Raw genomic sequence first — 21,234 nt, forward strand, 5'->3', positions numbered from 1 at the left:
AATGTGCAGCTTGCTTGAATAAGTTGGAGGCAACAGAGGAAGGGAGAGTAACAAGACTGCAGCCTCACAGGATGGTTTGGAGAAGAGATTTCTAGAGCTCTAGAGGCTTCTGGTGTTTCTTTTATCCTTACTCTCTGAGTTTAATGATTAAACTAATAAAAGCTTTTGTTCTAATAGATCCCAGATTTAGGAAACTTGTTTAAACATCATGATTGTCATTATATTTATTTATATCCTGCCTGTTTCAGAGGTTGGGGCTCAAGCTGGCTCACAACATTAGAATTCATACAGTTAAAGCATTCAAAATCTCAAAACTTTATTAAATAATTTTAAATATTAAAATTGAAAAAATACTCAGAAAGTGGACCCAGTATAAAGAGTAAAACTAATCCATTGCAAATTCACTGGCTTAAATGCATTCTGGAACAAAAAGGTTTTCACCTGTTTTTGGAAATTTAACTGGCGTGGTTCTAATCTAACCTCCCAAGAAAGGGAATTGCAGAGCTTTGGAGCAGCCTTCCTCATGTTCCTGGCAAGCATGCCTGTGAGGGTGGTGGGACCAAGAGAAGGGCCTCCACAGAAGATTCTGGAGCCTGTGCAGACTCATACAGGAGAATCTTTCAGATAGCCTGGACCTGACTGCTCTAAGGCTCACCAGCTTATGAAAGTCATCACCAACACTTTGAATTGTGCCTGGAAACAAGATTAGGAGCCAGTGAAGCTGGTTCAACAGAGCTGGTATATGCTGCCTGTCGGCAGTCCCAGTCATCAGCCTGGCTGACGGTTTTGAACACTCTTCAGAAGTAGCCCCACACAGAGCATGGTATGGTAATCCAAATGGCATGTAACTAAGGCATGTGCCACTATGGCCACATCAGACAACAGAATGTTATCTAGAGACAGAAAAAAATGCAGGCTAGAGACAGAAAAATGGTTAACATTCTGATTGCAGAATGGAGGATAGATGGGTAGGTAGGGGTAAGTTTGACATTATTATACCCATGAAATGCATTGCAGGCTAGAAACTTCCACGGCACAGCCCTGCTACTCCTTTTAGCAGGTGATGGAGCAGGCAGAAGGCAGTCTCTACAGTGATTGTCAGGTAGGCAGTAAAAGGAGTCAGTCACAAAAGTGATGATGTCTGCATATCTTGTATAATTTATTTAAAGCCAAAAACTCTGGATTGGCCTTAGACCTTTCTTTAAGCTTTTCTGTCTGAAGTTAGAATAGAGAAAGTTTATAAAAGCTGCTGAATGGTTCATCTTGGTCAGATTCCTTTCCTTCCTGGCACTGTTGATTTTTATAGGTTACCAAGAATTGTGTGGTAAATCCCAATTTATACAGAGCTTGGAGAGCTTTCTGTAAATATGCAGCAATTCAAGGGCTGTCTTAATGTTTTGGTGCATATGTCCTGGAAGGAGAGGAAGAGAATTCAAATTACCTTTGAATGCAAATAGTTAGTGATCGTGTTTTGCAAATGCCTTCATGTTATGTGGGAAGCAGGCAGAGCACATGATTATATCTTATGATCTAGTTGGGTACTCAAGCATGGGAATTAGTACTAAGTCAGCCACTGAGAGCTGCTATTAAAAACTCATGCATGTCCTCTTCCTCCTTCAGTGTCACAATACCACACACCCTCAAATGGAGGCACATATTGTATATTACATATTTGTAATATTACATATTTGTATTTTTGTATTTATTGGTAATTTATTATGTTCTATTGTATTTCAATGTATTTTATTGTGTTGTAAGCCGCCCCGAGGTTTCGGCAAGGGGCGGCATAGAAATGTTATAATAATAACATTAATAATAATAATAATAATAATAATAATAATAATAATAATAATAATGAAGCAGTAGCCAGGTAAGAACTGGTGGAGAATTAGCAAAGGTGTGATATGCTGCATCCTGATCATCCTGAATCCTTGATATTCTGCTTTGTGCATGTTTTATCAGAGTTCTTGCACATTCTCAAGCTGTTACATACAGTTATATGGATTCTTTTCTATGCAGTATTGCAAGCTAGAAATTTTGGGTAGTGAAGCTGCTGTGAAGGAGCTGTTAGAAACCATCCTTTGATCCTGAGGATTGTAATAACTGTTTGGCTGGTTAGGGGCAAGGTATTCAATTCCAGGTACTCTTAGATGGATCTGAGTATTTGAATCTTGGTTTGGTTTGGTTTCACTCACAGATTTGGCACACAAATTGACTTGGTCACCCAGATCATTGACATGTGCCAAGAGAAGAACAGAAGACTGTGATTCTGCTCACTTATATTTCAAGAAGGGGTATTGGGGGCTAGTGTTCATCCCAAGCCATTGACACTGGATTTCCACAGGGTCAGTATTTAGGGAATTTATCATCTATTTGAAATTCTTGAGTTAGATCATATGGTGGCTTGGAGTTGGGTGTTAGTATGCAGATAAGAGTCCACTCTATTTCTGCTTTACATTAGATTCAGGTGAGGCAGTGCAAGTACTGAATCATTTCTTGGAATCAGTAGTAGACTGGATGATAGCCAATAAACTGAAGCTCAGTCCTGACCATATGAAAGGTACTGTTGGTATGTAAATTGTCTTTTGAGGAACCAGCATCTAGAAGGGATTGCACTTTCCCAGAAGGATTTGCTCTTGCCATTTGCTCCAGCTTGGTGCTCCTGAGCATACTCAGTGCCTATTACCAACTGAGGCTATGAACCACCTGTAGAGAGAGAAGCTGGCCACAGTTACCCGCATCCTGGTGACGCCTAGATTAAGTTGTTGCATGGGGCTTCCCAGAACAAGCAGTATCTGAACTACTAACAGGAACGCCTCATTTAGAATAAAGCTTGCCAGTTTCACTCCCTTCTGGCCTATGTGGAAGCACAATTCATGTGCTCATGCTTAAAGTCTTAGACAATGGTGTGTGGATTTACTTGTTTATTTTTAATGAAGGTATGTGTAAGAATCTCTTAAGACAGAAACTTTAGAACTACACCAGCACATTTTCTATAACTTCCTTATGGTCTTGGAATGACCATATGGCTAGCTAACATCCATGCTTGCTTGTGAATGCAAGTAGCTGCCATTTTACATCCAGGAAGCTAAAAGTATTTGCTTAACAACAGCATGAGTGCCCAGCACTGATATAAGTTTATGCACTTATTTTTTCTTTCGGAGGGCTTTCAAACCTACCATCTGTTATCTTACCAAATAATATCTAAGTGATGTAGAGATCAAGTGCTGGTGGTACTCTGAATATCCTCAGGCAAAATAATGTGTGTTCTCAAACTAGGAATAATTTTGTTCAGTCTAAACCTGGGAGAACATAGAATAAGTCATGAGATGAACAGTAATTTCATGATGACTATCCTAAGCTTAGATAAATGAAAACTACAGAGTAAAGATGAATACCCTTTGTAACATTGCCAAAATAAAGTATTATTCTATTTTTAGTAGCTACTTATATTCCAAAGCAGGTTTCTTTATTTAAACAAAGCTTGGATAAGCCGGATTTTCCCCTACAGACATAACCCGCCCCCCCAAAAAGCTTAGACTGCTCCCCTCTTAAGGAAAATGCTACCTTGGGATTTACTTTGTAAATCTGTAAGGTTTGGAGCAAACTAATTTCACATGTTTCAGTAACATTAGAAACAAGAAAAGTTCTCGAGCTGAGTCGTGGTGACTAGGAGCTTTATACTTATCACTTAGCTGAGGCAGTGGACCTCAGATCTTTATATGTTATTGAATTTTGTTCAATTTGATATGCTGGAGGTTTAAACTATTGGCTTTAGAAGACAAGATGAGCATTTGCACTCAGCTGAAGGCAGGCTGACTACTGAAATACAGAAAGGAGCAGATTTCTTTCTGTATAAACGGATTTTTATATCTGTGCCATCCTTGCTTAATATATATTGAACTAGCAAGCCTAATTGCATGAATTTCATCTTTTCCTGAACTGTGCATGCATGAAAGACATATCACAGAACAAATGGAACGAGAGTAGGTGCCTGTGCCTTGGTTTTCCCTAACGTTTTTTTCCTACCATTCCGCACCAAGCAGATGCTTAAATGCACATGTGTAGTATGAAAGTGGGGACAAAGTGTGCACACATTTAAGCTCTGCCTTCCATGTTCCTATGGGCCTGGTTGCAATTGAGACCATTGTGTGTTGGCCTCAATAGTCAGAAGAGAATTTTGTGAGTGCATTTGGCTAAATGCACTTGTAGGGGTCTCATCACTGAAAACCGTGGCCTTTTGAAGTGTTCTGATCATGGGAGCGTTGTAAGTGCACTCATACCCAAAGCCCACTTCAGACCTTCATGCTCAGTTTACAAAATGTGCAGCTGGGAGGCACCCTCATTTCATCCCCACGTTAGATCTGTGTGTGTAGAGGCAAATGCTTGCAAAGGTCTTACATGTATATTCCTATGTGTTCTGTTCCTGAGCTGAACAGGACCAACTCCTAGGATTCATAATGTCCTACTTGGTGGTGTTCATCTTGTGTTCAAAATCTGTGTCCTTTAGTCATAGCTTTTGCCAAATGCAAACATTTACCAAATTTGACGTAAAAGATGTGTGCCTACAGAGTAAACTTTGAGGTAATTAGTGTATTTTAAGCTCACTAGAACCTCTGTTAGGATGGTGAGGCTTATTGGGAGAGGTTGATGCACCAGAATGCCCTTTTGATGGTTTTTTGAGATATTCTGGTCACCAATAGTTGGCAGTCCTTTCAAAGCCCTGTTAAGTCTCTGGGATGAGAAATTATTTTGGCAGTTGATGCAACCTGAACCCGAACCCTTTCTCTGTGGAGCTAAAGTAGTACCTTTGAGCAATTGATAGGTGATGAAATGGTAGGGATGCCTATCAGAGCTGGTGAGTAAAGCACTGATAGAAGAAGATTGATGATGAGCTGGCTCATACATAGGCTAGAGCAGAAATAGATTTGAATCTACTGTTAGATCTCTAGATGATTTGCAGTAGGTTGGGAAGGAATTCTCAGTGGTTTAACAATAGCAGCAACAAATTGATCCCTCTGGCTTAAATGATACTGTGGAAATACAGAAAGCTTGGGATAACTAAGAATGGATTTTGTGTGCAAATACACTGAGCTCCATTAAGTCTTTTGTTCAGAATTCTTCAAGTGTAAGTGCATTAGTCCAGTTTAAAATAAAAGGTCTCACAAGTCTGAAGTCTGCCTATTCTTGATCTAGAGAGTGCGGTATAACTTGCTTTATGGCAGAGATGATGACAGAGCAGTGTTAGTTTTTTTAAAAATCTACATTATGGCCTTTCAGTGGAGCTCTTCCAAATAGTTCATTTGATGGGGAGTTACATATTGGTTCTCATGGAGACAGAGGAAGAGCCATTTTGTGGCTGCTGTGACCAGCGTGCCAGACATTTAGAGGAAAAAGAGACAAGCCTCTATTCTGATTTAAATTCCACAGTTAGGGCAAAGTAAATAGATGTACCCTTGGCATCAGCCTTTGGATATGGGCGGGATGCTTGGACAATGGAGGCCTGTATGCTCACCCATTGCCCTTCCCAGCCAAAAGCTGCCAGAGGGGGGTTGATTGAATAGGTGGTGGGAATAGTAAAATCTTCCTTGCAGAGAAACTATGATTCCTGAAAATTTAAGAGAGAGTATGGCTGTTGCCTTGACCTTTCTACTCTAGTCTTATTCCTTATGTTTATTCAGATATGTATTCCTTGGCCTTTAGAATGACAAAGTGCGACCGGACAGAGAACATGTACTTGAAGGCAGATCCAATTCTGTAAATTTCTGGGAAGGAATTTGCTGTATGTTTTCCGTGTAAAATAGGTTAGGATGCTGAAGACACTGTACTCATAAGCTGGTGGTAAACTATGCAGAACTGCTGTTTTGCGGGTAATTGGCAAAGGTACAAGATGGATTACTAGGAGAGAAGGAATAGGACAGATTTAAAAGGAAAAGCCTCTTGTTTGCGAAATAGTAATTTCAGTTTTCCACCTGTCAGGCCTTTTCCTCATCAGGTAGAATTTCTGTCACAGTCTCCAAGACTGGTTGGGACCTTTAGAATTCCCTTTCTGCCTTTACTCACCATATTTGGCATAGTCATGATCTTTGTCATGGATCTAAGCTATTGTAATTTCAATTGCTTCAGTTGAAGTTTGCTCATTTCTAACTCCTCTCCTAGCAGCTTGATTGCCTACTGGACTGTGACAAGCCTGTAGGTGAGAGTCTTGAAACACATAGAGTGGTTTTTGGTGGAAGAGGCATTTAGAATTACAACCTGTAAAATGGTGCTCTGGGGATTGGAGGAGGAGAAAAATGTCCACTGAACAGATGCCAACTATCAGTTGAAATTCCTCTGAATGGCTTGGCAGAAGTACCACATTGGTTAACATACTGACTTATTCACTGGCAAATTGCAGTTTCAAATGTTCAACTTCCCTTTGATTAATCTTAAGTGGGGTACAGGCATCCTGGAACTCGGTGTGCTTTTGAACAAACTGCACAGCAGGGAAGGACTGAGGATGCTGGAAATCTGTTGCTTGTCTTTGTTCAAATTATTTTTCTTTCCACAATGTTATTAATCGTTGTTGTGACCTGATAACTCCTAATCCCAAGTTTTGCTTTTACCTGTACCTTACATGCATGTTTGTACACTTGTTAACTTCTGTATGCAATTAAAAATTCAGGATTATATTGTTTAACAGCTTTAGTAATATTTCCCCACCCCACCCCACCCCACCCCACACGCGCGCATGCACACGTACAACCACTAATGATGTGAAATCTGTCACAGTTGTACTGTAATAGCAATTGTTTTAATATACCATAGCAATGATTTTAATAAATCATAGGAATGAATATTACATGACCAAAGTTTTGTGAGGGTATGCAACATAGCCAAATGATTTGCTTAACTATTGGCTTTGAAAATTCAGTTACTTTGGTAGGTTTTTGAGAGATGAGGAGGCAAAAGTGAATTTTGATTGAATTCTTCCTGTGATTGCATGCATTTAGAACATGTTTTATTATTGGACAAATGATTCTTAACTGCAATATGCTTACAATCCCAATGTTGTTTCAGGTACCTTTTGTACTGTCACAACATTTTTAAAAATAAAAAGCAACCCTTTCAATGCACATTGACTATTTCTGTTCTTTCAGTTTTTGTGGACATAAACCTTAAGTTTTACATCAGAAAAGGTATTTAGTTGTTTCTGGTTTTTTACATTTTCTATACCATATTTTATTTGATCATCCCTCTCTTTCTGTCCCCCCCCCCACCTTTCTCTACACTTCTCTACTCTCATTTAAGCACCTTCAATTACAATTGTTTTTCTACCACTCTCTTCTGGAGGTGTGTTAAAAAGTTTGTGCATGCTGTAGGAATGCATTAAACTTAATGTCAGTTATAGCCACATGTGATCTTGCAAGACAATTTAACTTTTATGGATAACAGTGCTTGCAACTATAAAAGACTCACTTTAGAACGATCAATTATATTATTGAGATAATTGAATGGAAAGCTTATATTTAAATATATGGAATGGAATTGGAATCCTGTGTAAATAAAAGGTTGGGCAAGTCTGGAATAACATGGACAAGACTAAAGTAACAGAAACAAGGGAAGATAGAAGGTTTTTTTTCTTTAAAGTTAGCATAATTAATTCAGTTTTTGAATAGTAAATATGCTTGTTTGGAAACTGTATGATATGGAAGGTATCTACCTTTACTAAGATATGGTGATCCTTGTCACTTTTATTTGAATCTTTAAAAATCAACCAGTCAGAGTCTGTGCATGCTCACTTGTGGTGGGAAACTTTGCTACAACATGTGCTTTGGCTTCACCATTTTTGGTGGAACACTTCCCTTCTGCCTATGCTTGGTTGATCAATCTTTTGGACAACTTTTCAAGCTGTTCTTTTCCGGTTGGGTTCCAGTGTGTCATCTGTCTCCCTTTTCCTGTTTACTTTTTCAAATTAAAATAAAACCCAGCCCCAGGCACTGTATGCACTTTTTCATTTTGTTCTCACAGGTACAAATTGTTTACAAGCCAGTGGATCTCAGCCATGTAACATCGAAGTGTGGTTCCTTGGACAATATTCATCATAAACCAGGTGATGTTGATGACTATTATATGTGTTTCATTATTTTAAGCATAATTTTATTTTTATATTGTACTTCTGGAGGGCAGGCTCTGCATTTTTGTTTTCCAAACACTGAGATGGAAGATAGAAAAGTACAGCCTTCCTCATCTTGGTACCTTTCAGATATTGTGGATTTCCTGACCACTGGCCATGCTGGCTGGGGCTGATGGAAGTAGAAGTCCAAAACATTTAAAGGGTACCATGTTGTGGTAAGAAAATTTTGAGGTCATAATATATTTTCAAATCGTGTAGGACTTACATTATTCTGCTCAGTGAACTTGCAGAGTGTTCTGCTCTCTAGGAGTAGAATTTGTCATTTACATGTACATACCTAAAATCAAGAGAAAAACACCTGCTTGAGAGAAAGCAGCACACTAAGAGAAGGAAGCATGCTGCTTTCTTAGAGACCAGCACTGTCTGCATCTTTGGGTATCTATTAACCCTGTGCTTTTTTTCCCATAGGTGGGGGGCAGGTTGAAGTGAAATCTGAGAAACTGGACTTTAAAGATAAAGTGCAATCGAAAATTGGATCATTAGATAACATCACTCATACCCCTGGAGGAGGAAATAAAAAGGTAAAAGTTCTGCCTCTCACTATGCTCTGTGCATGAAGGAAAAGTCTTAACCAGGGTAGTAGCAGGCCAGAAATTGCATTTGGCCATCAAACATCTACATCTCTGTCAAGTTCATTCCTTTTTGGAACCTTATTTTTTACTTCCTTAGCCTCACCTGTCTCCACGTCTCAGCATGCATTTTCTGTAAACATCTCTAATGCTTACTGAAAACTACTGTGACTTTTGCCAGACTAGTAGTGAAGGAGTATTTGGTCAGCAGCTTTCCCAAATAAGAGAGCTGCCTCAGGAATTGACACAAAATAATAATAGCAGCAGCAACAGCTGCTGCAGATGACTGCTGCATCTTACTACTACATAATACCTGCAAAATAATATATTAGAGCTCTTATGACTTAACTTGTGTTCTTTATGTTCAGAAGCTTCCTCTCAGGTTTTGGCTGTTGACCAAGAGGAACAGTTTGTCTGGCCTAAAATACAGGCCTAAAAACCTTGACAACTGACAGTAACCAATAATGGATGGATGGATGGGTGCTAGTGGTGAGTGGGGAGCAAAGGCAACAATGGCGTTGTGTTCTCTCTTCCTTCATCTCTTTCCTGTTAGGGTTTTGAGAGAAGTGGGAAGGCCAGGCTGACTGTGCCTGATCCTGCGGCTCTTGGACAACCTCTCACCCTGCCTGACGGCATCAGAACCTCTCTCTTCAGCAGCATGGAGGAGTTGTTCTTGCTGGCACTCTTCCATTTTGCTTCTGCTGCCTTAATTGCAACAGCAGGTGGTGGACCCTTTTAATTTTTTCAAATCCCTTTTTTAGTTACTCCACATGCACCCCATGGCAGGTGCCACAACTCAAGCCAGGGTCAGATTCCACTTTACTTCCTTAGCCAGGTTCCTGGAGGGTTGTGCCAGCTACCCTCACTACATTGCCTTGGTCTTCAGGGCCAAGGCAGCCCCAGCCTACCTCAAGTCTGCCTTTTCCCATTGGTGGGGCTGAGCAGCAGTAGTCCACAAAGCTGCTTCTGCTTCCTTTCTCTCTAGTGGGAGGTGGCCATCTCTGATTCCCTGGGACTTGCTCCAGTCACCAAGGCTTCGAATGTCATTTACTGCTGGGAACCAGAGATGCTAAGTTACTGCTGCCTGCCCAACAGGCTTGATGAGTTGCACCATCTCCAGTGTGAGAAGGCACATGCTCCCATGTTGGAGGTTGGAAAAGCTGCAATATGTTTGGACTGCCATTGCACAAGAGTCCTAGAAGGATGAAATGGTTACTAACACGGTAGCGAGCACACCATGACCTCAGCCCAGCTAGAGTTGCTAAAATAGATTTGCTGCCTTGTCATGATGTACCTGTATCAGCTAAACTTTACAAGGAGAGCAGGTGGCCTGTCTGGCAAGTGTCTTGGGGATGACTCTTCCTCTCCCTGCACACAATCATAGATGCAAGGGGATCCAAAATGAAACAAAATTAAAGTAAAACAAAACAGTCCCTGAAAGTCCAAAAACAGTATAACTTATTGTTGCCAAACCCAGAAAGTTGGTAATACTATCTTTTATGCCACCAAGCCAGGGTCAGATTCCACAGACCTACTTCCTTCTTCCAACATGCTGGACTAGAAAGATGAGCTCTTAAAATAGTATACCTTGAAAACCCATCTTTCTGGGGAATCTGCACATGAGAGCAAGGGTTACTGGGTCAACTGAGAATCAGCAGGTAGTCCATTAATAACTAGGGCTATTTCTAGTCCAGACTGGAAGAGGGAGGAGTAAAGGTCCTCTCCCATCATCACTCAAAGCAGACTGTTCAGGCCTGCACCCTTTATTTGTAGGAGGGAATATATAGGGTACCACTCAAGGTTTCTATCATGGGCAGCTATGTTAGAAAGGTTCAAGGGTTTTCCTGAGTTTCTGCAGTACTCTGTCAGCCATCTTTTTTCCCTCAGCTTTTAAAAAAATGTTCTTGGATCAGAAGTGGTGCAATTCTTCATAGGCCAAGATTCCCAGAGAGATAGCCAAGAAGTTTTATTCTCTCGTTTCCAAAATCAGAACAAACGAACCTTTTCTGCATGTCCCAGTCACTGTTCTGACCTGCAAGGACCCAAGAACAGGGCAGAAATAAAATCAGAGACTCGGCGAGCTGAAAGGCACCATGGAGTTGTTTAGTCCAACAGCCTGGTCAATGCAGAATCTGCCAGAGGATTCCTGGGGTTGTCAGACTGATTCAGCTTGTGCCCGAGTCTTGAAGCTGAGACCTTGGCAATCTGGGCCACTGCCAACACCACCAACTTTGCCAGGGTTCATAACCTTCTATGAGGAATTCTGTGAGAAAATGAGCAATGCAGGAAAGGGCACAAGTTCCCTCGAGATACAGAGTTCACAGTGGATGCCCTGGAGCTGGCCATTCAGCAAGTCCTCTTGAGCATTCTGGTCTTCCCAAAGAAGTTTAGCCAAGATAGAGGCCAGGTTGGTTTCCACTGAAATCCAGAAATCACCTCTTTCTTCATGGAGTGTTGGATCACAAGCCTCTTGGTAATTTACCTAGGTTCTAATCACAAGACTGGACATACAAGAACATGTTTGTTCCAAAGCCAATGGAACTATACTTGTAATGCTAGTCAGACCTGTTTTCAGTTTCAGCCTGCTGGTGGATTGAACTGCCTCCAAGGAAAAGCATGGGCCTTGTGCTACGAGTTCCTTTAGCACTATGGTGTGTGTGACCTAAATCCTGAAGCATTCCACTGGGGGAACCCCACTCTGGTAGTGGCGATGGGAAATGCCCCCCTCCCTGCACACACACAGAAGGACTACTGCACTTCTTAAAGAGGAGTGCTTGACCGTTTTGTTTGTGAGCCTGTTGAATCACGGTGGAGAAGACTGTGCCATTGCAGGAGTATGAAATTATGAAATGGAAGTACAAGGGCTAGGCAAAGAATCCATGTAGGTATGCCAAATGCATCAAAACCTCTAGGATTGGACGTATGTTCTAACCATCTTCCTGTTCATTTTCTCTTTCCTGAAAGAATATGAGTGATGTCTAATAAGACTGTCAGTTGTTTAATACATTTCAGACCATATTCTGCCTGGTTGATGAAAAGTGGGAGACTCCAAGCAAGGGATTGTTTTTCTGGATCTCCATGTTGTCTTGCTGTTCGCACACAGAACATATCAGAAAATTATCAAGCTAGGAATACATGTGGGTTCTTCGTCGTGGCCTCTGTGCATCACACATATGGGTTCTGCGCCTGCGCAGTGCCTTTGGCCGGAAGATTAACAGCTAACGGTTTGGTGGGAAACTCCGCTCCCCCTCCCCCCAAGTAGTATATAAGGAGTGGAGTATCCGCCATTTTCCAGTCTTTGTGAATGCCATTCGTTGTGCCTCGTGCCGTTTTGCTCTTGCTTAGATCATGCCTTGTACCTTGTTCGAATCTTTTTCTCTTGTTCCTTCCAAGTTAGTATTCCCTTCTTAACGTATTACTCCAGTTATTCTCTTCGTTTTTTTCTCTCATTTTCTCGTTCCTATTAAAAAAAACCCAACAACAACAAAAATATTACCTATTCCAGCCTTACTGTCTTCTTTTCTTCTTTTTCCGCGATGGCTCAACGAGCGGTGTTCCGCAAGTGCGGAGAGTGTGGCCCTAGCATGCCCACTGCAGACCTGCACAACCTGTGCCTCCTCTGTTTGGGGGAGGGCCACAGGACGGACAAGTGTGTCCATTGTCTGGCCTTCTCGAAACAGGCCAGGAAGAACAGGGAGAACCGTTTATGGAAACTCCTGTGGGACCAGGCCCTCCTACAATCCGACCGGCTGGTGGCTAAGCCTGCTACAATCTCAGCCCCACCAGACCGCCGTTCGGCCTCTACTGAACCGCCGCAACGTCCGGTCCCTTCCTCTACTGCTCCGCCCTTACGCCCTTCAGGCGAAGGTGCTTCCGCCATTGGGAAGCGGCCTGTTTCTCCGCCCAGGAAACAGAAGGAAAAGAGGAAACACAGTGCTGAGAATCTGCCTGTGCACAAAAGGGCCGAGAAAGATAAGGCCGAGAAATCGGCAAAGAAACCAAAGAGGCCTGAGCATTCGAAACATCGACGCTTGGGTTCGACGACCTCTTTGGTACCGACTGCAGCCCTGGTACCGACACCGTCGGGTCCGACTATTCAAGCGGCGATGGGAGTCACCCCTCCAGCCTCCCCGCGTCGTATGGGATCGGAGCTACACCAAGATCCACCTCGCAGTTCGATCTCTGATGGCTAGATCCAAGACTCTCCACCGTGGGCTTGATCTCCAACTCCTATGCCACCTGTTGGGTTTGACCTGGGTACCGAATTGTCCCCACCAAGAGATCGGAGGAGCCGCTCTTTGGAACCCCACTCAGATGACTGGTACCATTCCCAGTACTCGTCTGCACCAAGATGGTCCGACTATCCATCCGTCGGATACCACCCGGCTGCGAGAGCTCGCTCCCCCACAACTGAACATCGGGACCCACCCCACTCTACGGCTTTGAGGGGCACTGGGCGTGCACCGTCTCGGGAAAGAGAGATCCCAGTCACCAGGGGGTTCCTCCTCCAGCTTCCTGCCTCCATATTGGTGCTGATGCTGCAGTCACTTCACAAGGTCCGGCATCACCAGAAGAGCCGCACATCACGTTTGCCAAACCGATGTCCAGGCTGGTGAAGTCGTTGGAGATTGAAGCGAGCCAACAACTGGAGCCTAGCACTGACCGTTTCTATGATGTCTTGCGGGGAGAACAATCGACCTCCATAGCTTTGCCACTTATTATGACCCTCCGACAAGCGATGACCCAACAGTGGGACCTTCCGGCGCAGTCTCAACCGACCTCTAGAAAATATGAGGCGATGTATCGAGTCCGTGAAGGGGACATCCCGTTCCTCCTCCGCCACCCCAAGCCAAATTCAGTGGTGGTAGAATCGTCTCAGGGTCGGGAGGTACGGGGTCATACATCACCCCGGGACAAAGAGGGAAGAAAGATCGACTCCCTTGCGTGCCGGGTCTATGCGGCTTCGGGTCTGGGCCTAAGAATTTCTAACTTTGAAGCGACCCTGGCGCGTTATCAATACTTTATAATGCAGCGCCTGGACAACATCATCGCCACCCTCCCTGATAATCAAGGCGACTTAGCGAGGGTGTTCGTAAAGGAGGCAATGCAGGTCGCCATGCAACAACTATCCACCACCAGACACCATGTGGCTACAGAGTCGAGGGCTCTCGTTGGTGCCATCTCTCTTCGGAGACACGCATGGTTGCGTAACTGCAACTTTCCTGAGGAGATGAAAAGGAGGATTGAGGAGATGCCCTTTGATGGATCCGGCCTCTTCAACGCTAGAACCGATCACAAGTTGAAGAGGATCCACAAGTCGAGGATGACTGCCCGATGCATGGAACTACAACCACCCCCTCGACGTAAGTGGTTGTGGACTCGGCCTCAGTACAGGCAGCAATATCCACCCCGCCAACAGCCACAGCATCGCCAGCAGTGCCGCAAGCAACTGCCTCAGCGTTTCCAGCAAGGCCGCCACCACTTCGATGGAGATAAATGCCAGCGCTGATGGGACGGGTGAACCTTTCCTCCCCTTCCAACCCCACCCTCCCCCCTCTCATTTGGGGACCGGCTGAAAAGCCAACTCCCCGTTTGGGAGTCCATTACATCTGATGGGTGGGTGTTATCCAGCATCCAGCACGGATACAGAATTGAATTCAACGTTGTTCCATCATCGAGTCCTATCCGGTTTACGCCATGCTCCCCGGTATTGTTAGATGAAATTTACCAACTCCTGTCTAAAGGAGCTGTTCATTGCTTATCTTCATTGGAAGGACTCCACGGATTCTATTCTAGATATTTTACGGTTCCGAAACGAGATGGAGGGCTTCGGCCGATGTTGGACTTGAGAGCTCTCAATAAATTTATAACACCAAAGAAGTTTCGGATGACCACACTTCAAAATATCCTCCTGTTGCTGGGGAGAAGGTATTGGTTCGCCTCGCTGGACTTGAAGGATGCCTATTTTCATATTTCGATACATCCACGGCATAGGCACTTCCTCCGTTTTGTGGTAGCTCTGAAATCTGCGAATTCAAGGTGCTGCCATTTGGACTGGCCACCGCACCGAGGGTCTTCATGAAGTGTATGGCTCCCGTCTGCGCATACCTTCGACTATGTGGAATTCAGATATACCCATACCTCGATGATTGGCTGTTGGTTTCCCAGACTAGGGAAGGACTTAGCTCCGCTGTAAATATGACCTATGACTTATTGCAAGACCTTGGACTCTGCATTAATCGTCAGAAATCCTCTCTTCTCCCTACACAGATGATCAACTTTATTGGAGCCCAACTGGATTCTGCAGTGGCGAAGGCCTTCCTCCCTCAAGACAGACAACGTGCTATCGCTCGACACATTCTCCAAATTCAACAAGAAGGAATTGTCCCGGCCCGGTCAGTTCAAAGACTGTTGGGACATATGGCAGCGTCCATCGCCATAGTCCCACATGCCAAACTCCAGCTGCACCCCCTCCAATTGTCCTTCAGCGGGAGGTTTTGACCACAAAGGGATCCGCCTACGAAGCAGATTCAACTCCCATCCTCCGTTCTTCAGTCTCTGCTATGGTGGACAGAGTCAAGCAACCTGAATATCGGAGTCCCGTTTCGGCCTTGGTATCCGACAGTGAATCTCGGTACCAACGCATCCCTTCTGGGATGGGGAGCCCTGTGCTCCGGTCTACGCATCCAGGGGGTTTGGAACTATCAGGACTCCAGGAACCATATCAACTTCCTGGAACTTCTCGCCATGTTCAAAGCACTACAGTCATTCGAGGATGTGCTTCACCGTCAGGTTGTCCAGGTAACCTGGACAACATAGCCAGTTTTTTACTTAAACAAGGGGGGGACAAGGTCCCCGAAATTAGCCCATTTGTCGATGCAAATCTGGGAGTGGTGCATACCGAGAGGCATCACTCTTACTGCAGTACATCTCGCGGGCATGGACAATGTGGAAGCACATCTCTTGAGCAGACACATGTCACGGTCACACGAATGGGAGCTGGACCGTCAGATTTGGGACAGGCTATTCCAGCGATGGGGCCTCCCAGATATAGACCTGTTCGCCACCCGACAAAACAGGGTGTGTGAGAATTTTTGTTCGAGAGTGGGAATCGGGCAGGGGTCATCCAGGGATGCCTTCATGATTCCCTGGAGCGATAGGACCTTTTACTCTTTCACCCCGATTCCCATCATCATGAGAGTACTAGCAAAGGTGATTCATGACGGGGCCACAGGGCTACTGATAACTCCTTGGTTGCCACGCCAGCCATGGTTCTCGACACTTCTTCATATTTCTCGGGAGGAATACCTTCAACTTCCTCCCGTCCCTTATCTTATAACTCAGCGGGAGGGCTCGATCCGACACCTGGACCTACCGTCGCTGAAACTGACCACCTGGCGAATTCAATGACATTGCACGCCGGCACGGTACCAATCCCATCTGCACTCCTTCCTCATTCCGTTCCTACCACCGACACACAGGTCCATGCTGTGAATTCACCTACTGCCTCTGCCTCATCAGATCCAGTGAATATGCTGTCGGATTCGCAAGCTTTACATCTCGATATACAATATATTCTCGACTCTGCATTAAGACCATCCACTTGAAAATCGTATGTGGCGAAGTGGCGTAGATTCTCTAGTTTTGCTGACTCTCATTCGTTTTCAGCGCCCTCCGCATCCATAGATCAGATCCTCTTGTTCTTCGAGCTTCACCGTTCTGGTCTTAAGCCTTCCTCCATAAAAGTGTATATGGCGGCAATCTCCTATTACCGCGGGACTGTGCAGGGGTTTTCCATTTTCTCTCAGCCACTGATTAAGAGATTTCTCAAAGGACTTTGCAATCTCCATCCAACGATTAGGCCATTTATGCCCACTTGGAGTCTCTCGGGTACTACAGGCACTAACATGGCCTCCTTTTGAGCCCCTGGCAACAATTGATCTACGTCTTGTCTCTTGGAAAACTGCCTTCCTTATAGCAGTTACTTCAGCCCGTAGATCAAGTGAACTCTGTGCCCTCAGAGTAGATCCTCCATTTTTGAATTTTCACAAGGAGAAGGTAGTGTTAAGAATAGATCCATCTTTTCTCCCAAAGGTGGCTACCTCTTTCCACATGGATCAGGAAATTACCTTGCCTGCATTTTTTCCGGCTCCTTCGAATCCAGTCGAGAGGTCTCTGCATACGCTAGATGTTCGTCATTGCCTAGCTTTTTACAGATCAAGGACTGAGTCTTTTTGTCACTCTAATAGACCCTTCATTAAATATTTGGAACAAAACTGAGGCTTCCCAGTTACTCCTCAGAGACTATCTAAATGGATAGTTAACACTATTACTCTGTCTTATCAGTTAGCCAAGATAGACTTACCAACAACTCCAAGGGGTCACTCCACTAGGGCTGTAGCTGCCTCTTCAACCTTCGCGTCAGGAGTCCCGATTGAGGATGTCTGCAGAGCTGCCACCTGGGCTACTCCATGTACTTGTGCGAGACATTATAGATTGGATGTTCGTGCTAGACAGGACTGTTCTTTCGGCAGAGCCGTTCTTTCATCTATTCTTCTTTGATGACACCTCCCTCCGCCATTTCAGGTAAGCTTGTTATTCTACCCATATGTGTGATGCACAGAGGCCACGACGAAGAAGAGCAGGTTGCTTACCTGTAACTGATGTTCTTCGAGTGGCCATCTGTGCAGTCACACAATCCACCCACCGTCCCTGCTTGGTGTCATGGGTGGTCCGATTTTTTTCGGTACTGAGCTATTTTTTCTCTGTTTGTTGTACCACTGAGAGGTTTTGTTTTATTCCATATCGACAAAAATTTTCCTGTTATTCTAGGGTTTTTTTACAACTTTTTGTTAGGGAGCGAATGTCGGGTCTGTCAAAGACTGGAAAATGGTGGACACTCAGCTCCTTATGAAGGAAGTGCAGACAGTGAGGGATGCAAAAATGGATTTTGGAGAGCACATCACTAACATCAAGAATTAAAGAATTCTTTAAAAACAGGAGAAGCAAGGAACTAGGCAGGGAGTCAAGCAAACCACTGGATGACAATGGAGCAAAAGGAGTACTAGAGGAGGAGAAGGCGGTTGCAGAGAATGCAGACAAGTTTTTTGTCTGCCTTCACTGTGAAAATTGTACAGCAGGTACCTGTGACTGAACTGATAATTTCAGGAAGGACTCTGCAAATGGTGGTAATAAGTCATGGTATCCATTCTAGAGTTCCTGAAGAGAATCTTGCTGATTGAAAAAATGTGACAGCCTTTCCAGCAGAGAACTGAACAGTGGCAATAATGGGATCAAATAGATGACCTGGTCTTTTGAATGCCTCCGTCATACCATACCTGAATGAGCCCTCATGCTGCATTTCACAGTGCGGGACTGTAAGCAGTGAGTCTCATAAGGATTTCATTGGGACAGGTGCCTTTTAACTTCTTGACAAAAGCTGCCACATATGTTGATGACACCAAATTATTCAGGGTGGATAAAACAAAAGGGCTTTAAAAGACCCTTGCCAGATTGCAAGAATGGGCATTAAAATGGCAAATGCTGTTCCAGGTAAACTTTGGTGGGATCTGAGCTGGTGGCTACTGAACAAAAAAGAAATCTTGGGCTTATGATGGACAGGTGGTTGAAAGTTTTTTTTAAAGAAAATCCCATATTCTGCATGATTAGGAAAGGAAATTAAAATAAAGTACAAATATTATACAGCCATTATACAAATGTGTGGTTTGTCCAGAATATTGTGCACACTTCTGGTTACTGTGCTTCTAAAGGATATTATAGAATTGGGAGTTGCAAAGAAAAGAGCAACCAGAATAATCAGTGGGCTAAAGCAACACATTAGTGAGAAAAGGTTACAAAGTTTGTGCTTGTTTAGCTTAGGAAGAAAGGTAAGTAAGGAGACAGGATAGAGGTGTCCAAGATGTGGAGAAAATAGGTAACAATATTTCCTTCTTCTGTAATACTGCAACTCAGAGTCATCCCATGGAGCTGAATTGTGTGAGATTCCAGGACCACTAAAAGGAAGTACTTTTTCACACAGTGCTTACTAAAATTATGGAATTTGCTACTGTAAGATACAGTGATGGCCACCAACATGGATGGTCTTAAAAAGCAATTAGACTGATTAGTGGAGGATAAAGCTGTCAGTGACTACTAGATATGATGGCTATATATTCCTCCAGTATTGGAGGCAGGTTGCCTCTGAATACTTTTTGCTGGGGAACATAAATGGGACTGTGTTCTTCCAATTGTGTGCTTCTGGGTTTTCTTGTGGGCCTCTCATTGGCTGTCATTTGAACAGAACGTTGGACTCGATAGGCCTTGGTCTGACCCAGCACGGCTCTTACATCTTGCATGTCTTGTGGAGGTCCCTGGCTTACTGCATTCAGGACTAAGCCAGAGCCTTTGCTTTGGGATACAGGCTTCAACTCTTGATAGAGTTTTGGAACAAGTTTTCCTTGCTCGCTGTCCCCATGCCAAGTGTTTCCTTCAGGAGCCTGACCTGCACCATACTTTCCCAGTACATAAGTTTCTATTTTGGAAGTTGTTCTTAACAACATACCTGTAACACAAGCCTGGGGAACCTCTAGTCCTCCAGATGTACTTGGACTACAACTCTCTCATATCTTCCTTCGAATGTGCTGACTGGGGCTTATGGAAATTCTAGTCTGGAGGGCTGCATGAGTCTGCCTGGTCTTTGCCATCAACATTTGCGAAGACCCGTAAGAATCATTTCTCTCGGATGCAGGCTTGTGGCAGGTGCTGTGCTCATTTTCTACATGAGAAGCCTGACTGTTCCTTTCCACCTAGAATGTGAAGCAGCTGTGTACATCCCTTTTTCTGCCTGCTGTCCTGCTACAAAATGAGAAAGAGAAATTGGGCATGGATGTGATGCTCCCTTTTGTTTAGTCATTTGGACAGTGGGCAACCCCACCAGGGTGGACAAGGCAAGCGTGTGCATGTATAGGTCGTGTTTGCCTAGGGTCTTTTGCAGAACCCCCTGCGCATCCTTCCTCCTGTTTTTCATGTCCGCAACTTTTGGTACTTCCTGTTTTCCCCCAATGGAGTCTCCCTGTTCGTAGACTGTATGCTACTTAGTTTTTTTTTTCATCAGGCCAATTGCTGTCTTCCAAGGTATGAGAGGGAAAATCTCTGGTTGGCCTTGCTCTGGAGACACAGTTTATTTTTCCAGTCTACTGCCCTAATAATTAATTAAAGGGATTTTCATGGTAAGTCCAGCTTCTCTTTTAATTGCACAGGTGTGCAAGAAGCACATAAACAGATTTTTAAGAGCAGAGTGTCTGAAGTGTGAGCCAGGGCAGCAAGTAGAGTGGAGGTGAGCATATTTGTTGGTTTGCAACACAAAGGAAGAGGAAAGCAGACTGGCCCTTGTGGAGAGAGAAGTCAGTCAGCAGCTACTGGTTCTAGGTGCGTCTGTTTTTGACCAAAGAGACACAGAAACTGTGCTGCAGATGAGCAATCTGGTTCCCTTCAGATGCTGTGGACCACAAGTTGCATTAGTGCCAGACAGCATGGCCAATGGCAAGGAATGATGGGAGTTGTAGTTCAAAACATCTGGATGACATGGGCTTATCTATAGCTGCTCTAATGTTTCAAAAGGGGCAGGGTGAGTTATATTGGTTGGCTTCACTGGATACCAAAACAATGCCTGATGTGGTCTGTATATAATGACTACAAATACTCTTGGAAGTCCACAGTGAAACAGAGGCTGTGATAATCCCACACAGGTCAATGTACAGAGCTGGTTCCTTCCTGGTGAAGTCAATGAAAGGTGGTTAGAAGTTGAGTGTTCACCTACCTTTCTTTGGACCAGACTTGCTTTCTGTGGATCTGACCTCACAAAGTCTTTAACTCTTCTTGTTCCAGAGTAGGGTTGCCAGCTTTCCAACTGTATGTGTACCTTCCATAACAGCTTGATGTGTTAGCAGATTATGGTAATACTCACTGCCTTCATGCAGTGAACAGCTTTAATTGCTGGCTTCCCTATCACGCTGTTGCTAAAAGCTCAAGAACAGTCTGGACTTGGGTGTTTTTCTCATTGGTTAGTAACCAGATTCAGACAGAGCCTTGAGCCCAAGTGGCAGGGGGTGCAGCATAAGTTTGGAAACACCATTTTGGGAGTGATGCAGGACTAGAACTAATTCTGTTTCTTTGTTTGTATTTGCCTCATCTGTTGTGCCTGTCTCGGGGAGGGAGGCTCTTCTCACGTGCATTTCAGCCTTTCTTCTCAGATACATCTCATTTTAAGAAACTTGTAAAACTTTCTAGTTCTCATTGGCTCCTTCCAGTGAGTGCACTGGCTTCTGATGGGAGAACTTCTCTGCTTCCTTATCCTTCTCTCACTGCCATTCACACAACTTCTGGTCTTGACCACCCTCAGCTTCTTCTCACTGTTTCTCTCTCCTTTCCGCATTTTCTGGACCACAGTTGAACTATTGTTCATTTTTAATGTACACTGTCCAGAGAGCC

At 44.0% G+C, this 21,234-nt stretch overlaps 1 protein-coding gene across 15 annotated transcripts in view; it reads left to right on the plus strand.

Moving 5' to 3' along the window:
* The window catches only part of MAPT (microtubule associated protein tau), a 107,131-nt gene that overhangs the window by 79,342 nt on the left and 6,555 nt on the right, over nucleotides 1–21,234 (plus strand). For 12 of the 15 annotated variants that reach the window (XM_044446971.1, XM_044446976.1, XM_044446972.1 and 9 more), the window contains 2 exons: nucleotides 8,011–8,092; nucleotides 8,585–8,697. In XM_044446971.1, the coding sequence (XP_044302906.1) occupies nucleotides 8,011–8,092; nucleotides 8,585–8,697 (195 nt within the window). Of the gene's footprint in view, nucleotides 1–7,139; nucleotides 7,179–8,010; nucleotides 8,332–8,584; nucleotides 8,698–21,234 lie in introns of those variants that run through there. The other 3 variants (XM_044446982.1, XM_044446984.1, XR_006416379.1) reach the window with 2 other exon arrangements.

Source organism: Varanus komodoensis, unplaced genomic scaffold (assembly GCF_004798865.1).
Source record: "Varanus komodoensis strain SLA01 unplaced genomic scaffold, ASM479886v1 scaffold50, whole genome shotgun sequence".
NCBI lineage: Eukaryota > Metazoa > Chordata > Lepidosauria > Squamata > Varanidae > Varanus > Varanus komodoensis.